The sequence below is a fragment of the Carcharhinus amblyrhynchos genome, chromosome 11 (assembly GCF_965287045.1).
Source record: "Carcharhinus amblyrhynchos chromosome 11, sCarAmb.v2.hapA, whole genome shotgun sequence".
Classification (NCBI taxonomy): Eukaryota; Metazoa; Chordata; class Chondrichthyes; order Carcharhiniformes; family Carcharhinidae; genus Carcharhinus; species Carcharhinus amblyrhynchos.
In genome coordinates, this window is record NC_137334.1 from 60787863 (window position 1) to 60800894 (window position 13032).

A 13032-nucleotide genomic window follows, 5' to 3' on the forward strand; every position below is an offset into this window, starting at 1 on the left:
CGTCTTCCCAGTTGCCACCGGCAACCTCCCTACCAGGGATGTTAGGATCCCGGACGAGCCCCCAATTGTGAGAAACACAGCTCACAGTTAAACAATTTAGTCAAGTCAAGTTCTGAAGGAGCAAGATTTTATTTGACGTTCTTGCAAGACCGGGTGTCTAGCGAAATAGGCACACCTCACATAGATTTACAGCACATTTTATACCTTTTTTACAAGCATTGTGATGTTCTCTCCTAATTGGTGGTCCCTGTCCCATCTATGTGTTGACATTCTCCTATTGGCTCGAGGTGCCCTAAGTTCCTATCCCATCTAACAATGTCTCCTGTTATCACAAGAGTGCATTAGCAAACTCATCCATCTTATCCAATACTGTTACATGTCCAGTTCAGATTGGCGGTAATCAATCCTTTGCCAACTTAATCACTGCTGTCCCAACCATCTCAGTGACCTTTTCCCCTTTTATGCTTAGTTGTAGAAACAACACATCTTGCAGACCATTTGCTTTTTATAACGTGGGCCTCTTACATTCCTGCAGGATGTGGTGTATGCTTCACTGCACATCACATCTCTGATGTTATCTCTACATTACAGGCAGTCTTTTTATTATCCCTAATTATTGCTGTGTTAGCAGCATCGAACCCTATGTCCTATGTTTGTGACTAAACTCACAGTTGTTTCCATAAAGTGGGTTACCAATATGCCTAACTATATCCAATCTATTTAACTTCAAGCTATTTCTCTATGCTCTACAAATATATGTGTTAACAACATCTTTACCTATTGCTCACAAAAGCAAACTGGAGGAACAGCACCTCATCTTCTGATTGGGCACTCTATAGCCTTCTGGACTGAACATTGAGTTCAACAACTTAAGAGCATGAACTGTCCCCTCCATCTTCAACTCATTTCCATTTACTTTATTTCATTTCTTCTTTTCAGCTCATTCATCCATTTGTACTCACTTCCATTTTTCCACCTCTTCATTCTCACTCTCCATCTTGCCCCTAACACTGCACCCCCCACACTCTCCCCTTCTCCAGGGTGACTGTCATATTCCTCAGGCAGTCCCTTAACAACCTATATCTCTATTCTGCCATTCACATGTTCTGATCATTTAATGGACGCTTTTAGCACCTTTCTCCACCTTCTTCATCATCATTTACATTTCCTCTATTTCATTCCAACCCCCACACCCTCCACCCTCATAGTATAAATCTCTTCTGACTTTCTTTGCTCTTGGCGCTGATGTAGGGTCATCCAGACTCAAACATTGGCTCTATTAACCCTCCACAGATATTGTCAGACCTGCTGAGATTTTCCAGCATTTTCTGTTTTTGCAACAAGTTAACAAACTTGAATCAAATGTGTTCAGTTTGTTCTACTTATAGCCGGTGAGCTTGTCAACATAGCAACAATTTCAGGTGCTTACAAGGTTGTGTGATACAACAAGCAAGTCTCCTTATGGAATGATTGGATGTATATCCAGGACATTGACTTGAGTCTGGTTTCCAGCTAATAAAATTATTACATTTCTAGGAATGCCTGTAACCACAATCTGGCTTCCTTTCCATATATTTTATTCCTTCTATTTGGAACTCAGTGGCTGAAAGAGTTGTAGAGACAGAAACCTTTAACTTAAGTGCTTGAATGTGTACTTCAAATGCCACAAGCTGCAGGGCTATGGACCAAATGCTGGCAAGTGGGTTTAGGCTGGGCGACTTGCTTTTTTGATTGTCACAGACATGAATGGGCCAAGTGGCCTCTTTCTGTGCTATAAACTTTCTACAATTCAATGACTCTAATTCCTCTGATCTTTCTGAACTTCTCTCACCCTGCTCATTCTGATCACGATCAATTTATGTCAAAACTAATCTCTTATACCTTTGATTCATAAAGCAAATTCCTTTAGTTTTATTTCAGCAATTCCTGCATGTTTTTAGCATAGGCCATCCAGAATTACACTTTGTGACAGTGACAAATATTGGACGTGTTTATTACAAAATAGACAATTCTAAATGATCCCACCACTCCAAAATAGAGCAAAATGACTTCAAGAATGTTTAATTTATTGGCTATAAGTATCTGTAGTAAAGCTACTCAGACATGAATTAGGTCTTTAAGGCTGTTTGCAAACCACTAATGATGTTGTTTTGGCAACAGGGTACATAATGATCAGGTAAAGGCCGGCCACCAGCAGTCATCAGAAAATTATTCTTCATTGTCCCTTGGAAAGCTTGGCAATTTTGTTCTGGTTATGAATTGGAACTGGATGTTAATTTTTTTTTTAACAGTGCCACCATGGAAGTACTCATTGTTCTTAGCATGAATCATAGAATCCTACAGTGCAGAAGAAAGCCATTTGGCCCATCCAGGCCCTATCCCCATAACCCTATGCATTTACACTAGCTAGTTCTCCTGACACTCAGGGTGAATTTAGCATGGTCAATCCACCTAACCTGCACAATTTTGGACTGTGGGAGGAAACCAGAGCACCCAGAGAAAACCCATACAGACACGGGGAGAATGTGTAAACTCCACACAGTCCCAAGCCAGGAATTGAACCTGGGTCCCTGGCACTGTGAGGCAGCAGTGCTAATCACTTAGCCATCGTGCTGTTTATTTTCTACAAATTTGACAGTAATGGTGAAAACATCATAAACAATTTCTAGACATTTATAGAACATTTGTCTGTGGAATAAAATCAGCTGAAGCATAGAGTTGGGTCAGCGGTATTTCTTGTTGTATATAGAACATTGAATTTTGATAAATTTCAAGATCAACAATTTTTTTTTAGAAAAGAAAATCTCAAATGCATCTTATGAAACACATTTTGCTGGCATAATTTTGTCACAGTTGAGTACAAAATCAGAAATAACAGTTGGCATGTAGGAGAGAGGAATCCAGAAAAGTTTTGAATCCAGCCCAGCAGAGTAGCGAGTCCGAGGATGAACAGCTGTCAGAGCGTGATTCATACACCACACCACCTTCATCAAATCTGGGTCTGCAAATTGCTGAACCCGTTTCCTAAATTTTGGCAACACTGCAAAATAATGCAGATAAATGTCAAAAGAAATGAATGCCTCTATCCATGACAATTCAGGCAAGATGCAAGTTTGATAAGAGATGAAATCTATCCGTTCCTTTTACAGTCATAACATTGAATTGACAAGAACATAATCTTGTATGAAAACTAGTTGTGTTCAAACAGGGAATGGAAAAAAGGCAAACCATTCTGCCCCTCCTCAGCTGTTTGTAACAATGGTATGATTCAGTCTTAGTGGGCCAGATGATTTGATGTGATTTGATTTATTATTGTCAAATGTATTAACACACAGTGAAAAATATTGTTTCTTGTATGCTCGACAGACAAAACATACCGTTCATAGAGAAGGAAATGAGAGAGTGCAGAATGTAGTGTTACAGTCATAGCTAGGGTGTAGAGAAAGATCAACTCAATGCAAGGTAAATCCATTCAAAAGTCTGACAGCAGCAGGGAAGAAGCTGTTCTTGAGTCGGTTGGTATGTGACCTCAGACTTTTTTTATCTTTGTCCCGAAGGAAGAAAGTGGAAGATAGAATGTCTGGGATGCATGAGGTCCTTAATTATGCTCGCTGCTTTGCTGAGGCAGCGGGGAGTGTAGACAGTGTCAATGAATGGGAGGCTGGTTTGTGTGATGGATGGGCTACATTCATGACCTTTTGTAGTTCCTTGCGGTCTTGGGCAGAGCAGGAGTATACCAAACCGTGATACAACCAGAAAGCATGCTTTCTATGGTGCTTTCTCTTATCTCTTCTTTTAATATGTACATGAACTTGAAGCACCAAAATACATTGATATTGGATATTGAGTACTCCAATCTGAGGTCTTTTGATGGTGTCAATAACCTTAAATGATATGGAGCTGTATGGAAACCTACAAAACTGTCCACCACTGACAGGCAGCAACTAATTCAGTAAAGAAAATGAATACACTGTCAGGGGTAATTCACTTGCCTAATCATGCATGAACAGACTGGCAGTTGTGATGAGGAGAGGTGTAGGCACAAAATGATATGGCATGGTGGGATGACATTGCCTGTGGCCACTTTGCCTCTGCAAAGGTTTTACAGATCACAGTGGCACTGCTGGACGTTGAGATCTGCCAGTCCTCTCGGTTAGGGTGGAAGTCCTGTCTTGAGCCAATTGACAGTTCAGTAGCCATAACATTGGCTCAGAGGTGAGGTCTTATGGTCTTGTCTGTCGACAGTAAGAAGTCTCAACAACAGGTTAAAGTCCAACAGGTTTATTTGGTAGCAAACACCACTAGCGTTCGGAGCACTGCTCCTTTGTCAGGTGTATGGGAGTTCTGTTCACAAACAGAGCATATAAAGACACAAACTCAATTTACAGAATAATGATTGGATAGCAAGTCTTTACAGTTAATCAAGTCTTAAAGGTACAGATAATGTGAGTGAAGAGAGCGTTAAGCACAGGTTAAAGAGATGCGTATTGTCTCCAGACAGGACAGTTAGTGAGATTTTGCAAGTCCAGGAAAGCTGTGGGGGTTATAGATAGTGTGACATGAACCCACGATCCCAGTTGAGGCTGTCCTCATGTGTGCAAAACTTGACTATCAGTCTTTGCTCAGCGACTCTGTGCTGTCATGTGTTGTGAAGGCCACCTTGGAGAACACTTACCCAAAGATCAGAGGCCGAATGCCCATGACCGCTGAAGTGTTCCCCAACAGGAAGGAAACAGTCTTGCCTGGTGAGTGGCGAGTGGTGTTCATCCATGTCGATGATCCGGCATGTGACAGGCTTGTGTGGTGTTGTGGTCACTGTTCTCCTGAAGGCTGTGTAGTTTGCTGCGGACAATGGTCTGTTTGAGGTTGTATAGTTGTTTGAAGGCAAGAAGTGGGGGTGTGGGGATGGCCTTAGCGAGGAGGATCACAACAGGCACCTCCAGATGCTGAAAGATGCTCTCATAAGAACAAGATATGGCGCTCAACTCATCGATCGACAGTTCCGACGCGCCACAATGAAAAACCGCACCGACCTCCTCAGTAGACAAACATGGGACACAGTGGATAGAATACCCTTCGTCATCCAGTACTTCCCCGGAGCGGAGAAGCTATGACATTTTCTCCGGAGTCTTCAACATGTCATTGATAAAGATGAACATCTCGCCAAGGTCATCCTCACACCCCCACTTCTTGCCTTCAAACAACCCGCACAACCTCAAACAGATGTGCCAGATCATCGACATAAGATGCCATCATCTCAGGTGAGAACACCATCTACCAGGTACCTGGTACACACTCTTGCAACTTGGCCAATGTTGTCTACCTGATATGCTGCAGGAAAGGACGTCCCGAGGCATGGTACATTGGGAAGACCATGCAGACGCTACGACAACGGATGAATGAACATCGCTCGATAATCACCAGGCAAGACTGTTCTCTTCCTGTTGGGGAACACTTCAGCAATCATGGGTATTCGGCCTCTGATCTTCAGGTAAGCGTTCTTCAAGGTGGCCTTCACGACACATGACAGCAGAGTCATTGAGCAGAGACTGATAGCCAAGTTCCGCACACATGAGGACGGCCTCAACCGGGATCTTGGGTTCATGTCACACTATCTGTAACCCCCACAACTTGCCTGGATTTGCAAAATCTCACTAACTGTCCTGTCTGGAGACAATATGCATCTCTTTAACGTGTGCTTAACGCTCTCTCCACTCACGTTGTCTGTACCTTTAAGACTTGATTAGCTGTGAAGACTTGCATTCCAATCATTACTCTGTAAATTGAATTGTGTCTTTATATGCTCTGTTTGTGAACAGAACTCCCACTCACCTGACGAAAGCTGGTGACGTTTGCTACCAAATAAACCTGTTGGACTTTAACCTGGTATTGTGACTCTTCTTACTGTGTTTATCCCAGTCCAATGCTAGCATCTCCACATCTCGCCTGTCCATGCAGAGACAGGCTTACTCCTAACTTTTAAGAGGGAGAGGGTGCACCACCCCTGTGTAAAATTTCACCCCAAAAAATTCTGTTTATTAATACTTGTTGAAATCATCTGTGAATTTTAAACAGTAAAAATGTTAATTAAAATAATAGTGCAATAACGTTGACCAATAAAAAGCAGACTAGATCTCTGCATTCTAAGCATGACACCATGGGAGTGATTTTACGGCCTCGCTTGTCCCAAAACCATAAAATCCTGCCCGAGGCCAACTGGTCTTTTCACTGTTCGCCCCTCGCCAGGTCCGATTCCCATGGTGGGTGGGGCGGTAAAATTGCAGGTCTTGCTGCAGCTGTATAGGGCATTGGTGAGGCCGCAGCTGGAGTACTGTGTGCAGTTTTGGGCGCCGCACCTGCGCAAAGATATTTTGGCCTTGGAGGGAGTGCAGAGGAGGTTTACTAGGCTGATACCGGAGTTGAGGGGGTTGAGCTATGAGGAGAGGCTGAATAAACTAGGCTTGTACTCGTTAGAGTTTAGAAGAATGAGGGGAGATCTCATTGAGACGTATAAGATGATGAATGGGATGGATAGGATAGAGGTGGAGAGACTCTTCCCGCTCAAAAAAGACAGTAGGACTAGGGGGCGCAGCCTCAAGATAAAGGGGGAGCGGTTTAGAACGGAGTTGAGGAGGAACTTCTTCACTCAAAGGGTGGTGAATCTCTGGAATTCTCTGCCTGTTGAAGTGGTGGAGGCTGCCTCGCTAAATATTTTTAAGACGCGGGTTGATGGGTTTTTGATAAGAGAGGGGATTAAGGGTTATGGGGAGAGGGCGGGAAAGTGGAACTGAGCCACGACAGATCAGCCATGATCTTATTGAATGGCGGGGCAGGCTCGAAGGGCTAGATGGCCTACTCCTGCTCCTACTTCTTATGTTCTTATGTCCCGTAACCTCCTGGCTCTCCTGTGTCAGAAATGGAAGGGGTGGGAGGAAGGTAGTCTAAAAATGCACTAGGGAATCTCTCTTTGACATTCCTTGTCAAGGGTTTTATGTGGCAATTGTCATAAGAACATAAGAAATAGGAGCAGAAGTAGGCCATCTAGCCCCTCGAGCCTGCCCCGCCATTCAATAAGATCATGGCTGATCTGTCGTGGCTCAGTTCCACCCCTCCCCATAACCCTTAATCCCCTTGCCTATCAAAAACCTAAATATATTTAGTGAGGCAGCCTCCAACACTTCAATGGGCAGAGAATTCCAGAGATTCACCACCCTTTGAGTGAAGAAGTTCCTCCTCAACTCCGTTCTAAACTGCTTTCCCTTTATCTTGAGGCTGTGCCCTCTAGTCCTACTGTCCTTTCTGAGCGGGAACAGCCTCTCCACCTCTATCCTATCCATCCCATTCATCATCTTATATGTTTCAATGAGATCTCCCCTTATTCTTCTAAACTCTAACGAGTACAAGCCTAGTTTATTCAGCCTCTCCTCATAGTTCAACCCCCTCAACTCCGGTATCAGCCTAGTAAACCTCCTCTGCACTCCCTCCAAGGCCAAAATATCCTTGCGTTAGTGCGGCGACCAAAACTGCACACAGTACTCCAGCTGCGGCCTCACCAGTGCCCTGTACAGTTGCAGCAAGACCTCCCTACTTTTATATTCAATCCCCCTCGCTATGAAGGCCAGCATCCCATTCGCCTTCCTGACCACCTGCTGCACCTGCAAGCTGGGTTTTTGCGACTCATGCACAAGGACCCCGAGGTCCCTCTGCACCGTCGCCTGCTGCAGTTTTTTGCCATGTAAGTAATAGTCCCTCCTATCATTATTCCTACCAAAGTGGACAACTTCACATTTGCCAACATTAAATTCCATTTGCCAGTTCCTGGCCCATTCGCCCAGCCTATCTAGATCCTTCTGCAGACTCTCCACACCCTCCGCACAATTTGCTGTTCCACCAATCTTGGTGTCATCAGCAAATTTCGACACCATACATTCGGTTCCCTCCTCCGGATCATCTATATAAATGGTAAATACTGAGGCCCCAGCACCGACCCCTGAGGCACTCCACTAGTCACCAACCGCCAATCCGAATAGCACCCACTGACCCCCATTCTCTGCCTCCTATTTGACAGCCAATCCCCTATCCACGCTGACACCCTACCCCCAACTCCATGCCCCCTGACCTTCTGTAATAACCTCTTGTGTGGCACCTTATCAAACACCTTCTGAAAATCAAGAAACACCACATCCACCGGCTCTCCTCTATCCACTGCCCTAGACACATCCTCATAGAACTCCAATAAATTTGTCAGGCACGACTTCCCCTTAACCAAACCATGCTGCGTCTGCTCTATCAAACAATTCTCCTCAAGATGCCTCGCTATTTTCTCCTTGATCACGGATTCTAACATTTTTCCTACAACCAGACGTTAAACTAACCGGCCTATAATTTCCTGCCTTTTGCCTGCCACCCTTCTTAAACAATGGCATAACATCAGCCGTTTTCCAATCTTCTGGCACTTCCCCAGAATCCAGCGACGTTTGGAAAATAATCACCAAGGCATCCACTATCACCTCCGCCATTTCTTTCAGAACCCTTGGATGCATTCCATCTGGTCCTGGGGACTTGTCCACAATCAGTCCCTCCAGTCTGTCGAGCACCGCCTCTCTAGTAACAATAATGTCATTGAGACCCTCCTGTCCTACCATCTTTCCATCGCTAACACCCGGCAAATTATTCACGTCTTCCTCCGTGAAGACCAAAACAAAAAAGTTAAAGGCCTCAGCCATTTCCCCATCCCCTACCACTAAGTCCCCCCTCTCATCCTCTAAGGGTCCAACGTTCACCCTAGTCAGCCTCTTCCTTTTTATATATTTATAAAAACTCTTACTATCCTTTTTTATATTAAGCGCTAGCCCAGCTTCATAGTTTATCCTACCCTTCTTTATCAACTTCTTTGTCATTCTTTGTTGATATTTAAACCTCTCCCAGTCCTCTTCTCGCCCACTACTCTTAGCTAGTCTAAACGCCTCCGCTTTTAATTTAACACTTTCCTTTACCTCCTTCGTTATCCACGGCTGATTATCTCTCCTCCTGCGAAAAATACTAACTTGCCCTGGATAGTTACACTGCACATCATCCAACAAAATGACTTGAAGAGCTAACTTTGAATGATTCTCCCTGAAATAAACTACTCGGTACTCTAAAAAAAGTTAGAAGAAATAAAACCACTTCTAACTTCAGTGTAATTATTTTAAATATTCCCATGGGACTCCCAAGATGCTCCCAACCTGCCCAGGCCCTCCCCTCCCCCCACACACACTACTCTCCACTCCCTGAACCTGTCCTCCCCCAACACATGCACAGAATTTCCCACCCCACCAATCTGATCTGACCAGGCTGGGTCGCATCCCCTCCCCAACCTGACCTCTCCCCGACCCAAGCCAATACTCTGTTATCGGACAGCGAATTTTATGAAATTGGGTACACAATATGGAAGCAGACTAAAGTTGCACTCAGAGCCTCCCCACTAAAGGTCACAAGGGAACAGACACAGACTAGCAGGCAAGGACATGCTTTTAGAATGCAAATGAGGGCTCGCACACAAAGGGAACCGGACAGGATGGCACCTACAGGAACTAAGTTAAAAAGTCCACCCCCATCCAACCAAATCAGCACCTCTGATCTAATCAAGCAACCCTCTATGGAGACACCTAAGAATTAGCATAGCTAAGGAAGCATCCCTGGCCCCACAAACTTCCTGAGAATAGTCAAACACCCACTGTTCAAACCCCAAAGATTCTAGACCATTAAGAAACCCATCAGACAGAAACGATTAACACACACTTAAAAACATCATTACAATACTTGAAGACATCGAAACAGGATGGTCAGAGTCGAATACTGTAAACAAAACATTAGCATTTGAATTGTACAATGTATCAAGTTCAGGTATAACTGTAGCCCATTGTGGCGGGTCTTTAGAGTGCTTTCAGGACTGTTTGGTTTGTATGTCCTGACTGCACCTCCGTCGACGTAAAAAATAAAGCTGTGCCACTGTTGAACCTGACCCTGAGTCCGTAGTGGTCGTGTTCGCCCACTCGCGCTAACAATTCCCTCATTCCCCAATGTCCAAGCACACCCCCACTCTTGATGATGTTTGGCGCCCCCTTGCACACCCAATGTCCTGTTCCCCTAACTCCCTGATGTTCAATCCCCTCCACTCACCCCTGCCGTGACCACCCAAATCCCATCCCTTAGATACTTAGCTTTTTCCTAGCCTGCTGCAAACCTTTTAGACTCTGAAGCTGCCCCAAGGACCTACTGCACTGCCTGAACCTCCCCCGGCCTGAGTCAGGAAGGACTGCGAGGCAGACACTGAAGAGATTTAGTGCAGATAAGTGGGTACAAAATGGCTATCTGAAACACATTGCCATTCTGAGGAAGTTATGGTCTCATATGGTGCATACAAAAACCAGGTACTTGAAGTAGAATGTTGCATTTTTCCATAGTAGCACACTATAAAATGATTACAAAAGTTAGTTTACAAACTTATTGGAAATAATCCCTATCAAAGAAGGATGTAGTACTGTGTCTGTTCCAACTTAAATGAGAAAAAAAATCTTTTGTGGACAATTACAAACTTCAATCTAAAACATGTTTTGCATTTTCTAATTGGTTCTAAAACATCCATTTTATATAGGCAAGGGCCTAGTGGTATTATCACTAGACTATTATTCCAGAAACTTAGCTAATGTTCTGTGGGACCAGGATTCAAATCCCACCATGGTAGATGGTGGAATTTGAATTCAATAAAAAATATCAGGAATTAAGAATTTACTGATGACTGGGAAACCATTGTCGATTATTGGAAAAATCCATCTGGTTCGTTAATGTCCTTTAGCGAAGGAAATTTGCCGTCCTTACTTGATTTGGCTTACATATGACTTCAAAGCCACAGCAATGTGTTTGATTCTCAACTGCTCTCCAAGGGCAACTAAAGATGGGCAATAAATGCTGGCCAGCCAAAGATGCCCATGTCTCAGGAATGAATTTTAAAAAATGCAGCAGAGGATGAAAAATATTTAACATTGAGTATTTAGCTAACATTTTCTGTTTGGATCAAAAGTTTTACAATTAGAATTCAATGCATCTGTAATTTTAAACATAGAAAAGTTTACCTTTGTCTAAGAAATCTGCTCCATAGTCGTCCTTTACATCCTGTGGTAACTTGAGCCATTGTCTTTTTAAGTCCTCTGTGATTATGTCAAAATTGGTGACACTTGTTTTGAAGAAGCCTGGCTCAATACAAAGAACTTTTACTCCAAAAGCACTCAAATCCCTCCTGTAAAGCAAGAAAATAAAACCATTGAATTGTTACAGATTTGAACCATCTTACTATTGTTTGGGTTTAAGTTTTCCTGTTTTACTTTAATGTGTGGTGTGGATGGAGGAAAACTTGTGCTGCTTCAAAGTACAAAGTATTATTTTGGATTTCATGCCCAATTTTCTGCCCACTAATTTATACCGCCGAGGTGACTGCGTACTGCTAGGAGCAATACTGGTATGATTAAGTACTAGAAAAGAGTAGGAATTGTTGATAAGAAGTTACATATAAGTAATACACCATGCTCTGCTTTGTGTACTATAAATCCATTTATGCTCCATCTACTGGAGCAATGTTTAACAGTATCAAGGTATAGCCAATCTCATTGAGGGTTACAAAGGAGCATTAAGAGAAGGTTGAGGAAAGCTTTTACTGAATCCGGATAATTGCACTATTAAGATTGCAAATTCTAAGTCCCCAGTGCAGTGAGGTGGACTGGAATCTTACTTACTCTGATGAAACTGGAGGGGACTAAATCAGTCAGAACTCCTAGAGTCAGCTAATTTAAATGATTACACTATGTGCCATCAGTGAGGTGTTAGATATGTCAGATGGACTGTGGAAAATTTGTACATGAGCATATCTTTTAGCCATTTTGTAGATTCACAATGTTTAATTTTCATGTTTCGGGGCTAGGTATGTTTTCCATAGAGAGGGTATAGTTGATATGAGCAGGAAGGTGGATTGAGCAGGTCATTTTTTTCATTCAACTCATTAAAAAGTGGGAGACATCCTTTAGGGGATGCCCTTTGTGCACCCCATTCAAACATCACACTCTTTAATTGTGCCTCCAAAACCTATTCGTCCAGCCCCCTTCATCTCCCTCGGTTGTCCTAAAAGCACAGGACTTAATTTGCTTGGGGGTCCCTTGTTCTTCTTCCTGGGATCCACTGAGCAGCATGGTGGCACAATGGTTAGCACTGCTGCCTCACAGCACCAGTGACCCGAGTTCAATTCCATCCTTTAAAAAGTCCCTGGGTGAGTACTTGGCACCTCATAACATTCAAGGCTATGGACCAAGTGCTGGCAAGTGGGATTAGGTGGGCAAGTCAGGGCCTTACATGCATTGGTGCAGAGTCAATGGGTCAAATGGCCTCTTTTGCACTGCAGTATTTTGTGATTCTGTAACTGTCCATGTGGAGTTTTCACATTCTCCCTGTGGCTGTGTGGGTTTCCTCTGGGTGTTCTGGTTTCCTCCCACAGTCCAAAGAGGAACTCGTTAGATGGATTGACATTGCTATTTTGCCCGTTCCTTTAGTGTCTCAGTTGTGTAGGTGGGGTGAATTAGGGGTTACGGTGATCGAGCCTAGGTAAGATGTTGAGTGAATGCAGACTAGATGGGTCGAATGGCCTCCTTCTGTACTGTAGAAATTCTAGATACATGCAGTATCAGTTGCGTCCACTAGTGACTTCTGGCATTGTTGGGACTGGCCAGTCAGATTGGCCAGCAACTGTTGAGGATAGAACTCCATCCCACTGAGGGCCGGAAAGCCCACTTGCTGCTGGCTTTGGCCACCAGAAACATGTTATCATTACAGAGTGGTCTTTTTCAAAGTTGGCTGTTTTGAAGCTAACTTTTGTACACCCCAGTCAAATTCAATCCTAAGCTAAATGTCTTTCCAATCAATGCTGTAAGAAACAAGCTGTAAGCTCAGGAAAATACCTTAAATACAAGTATTTTTTCTTCACTGGTTCTATTTACAATTTAT

At 43.6% G+C, this 13032-nt stretch overlaps 1 protein-coding gene across 1 annotated transcript in view; it reads right to left on the minus strand.

Moving 5' to 3' along the window:
* Window positions 1–1895: 1895 nt before the first annotated feature.
* The window catches only part of LOC145350178 (retinol dehydrogenase 7-like), a 37358-nt gene continuing 26221 nt past the window's right edge, over window positions 1896–13032 (minus strand). Inside the window, exons 4-5 of the mRNA XM_080199221.1 lie at window positions 11118–11281; window positions 1896–3040 (exon numbers count right to left, since the gene is read on the minus strand). Coding sequence (XP_080055347.1) covers window positions 2817–3040; window positions 11118–11281 — 388 coding nt within the window. The 3' untranslated portion in view covers window positions 1896–2816. The remainder of the gene's footprint in view (window positions 3041–11117; window positions 11282–13032) is intronic.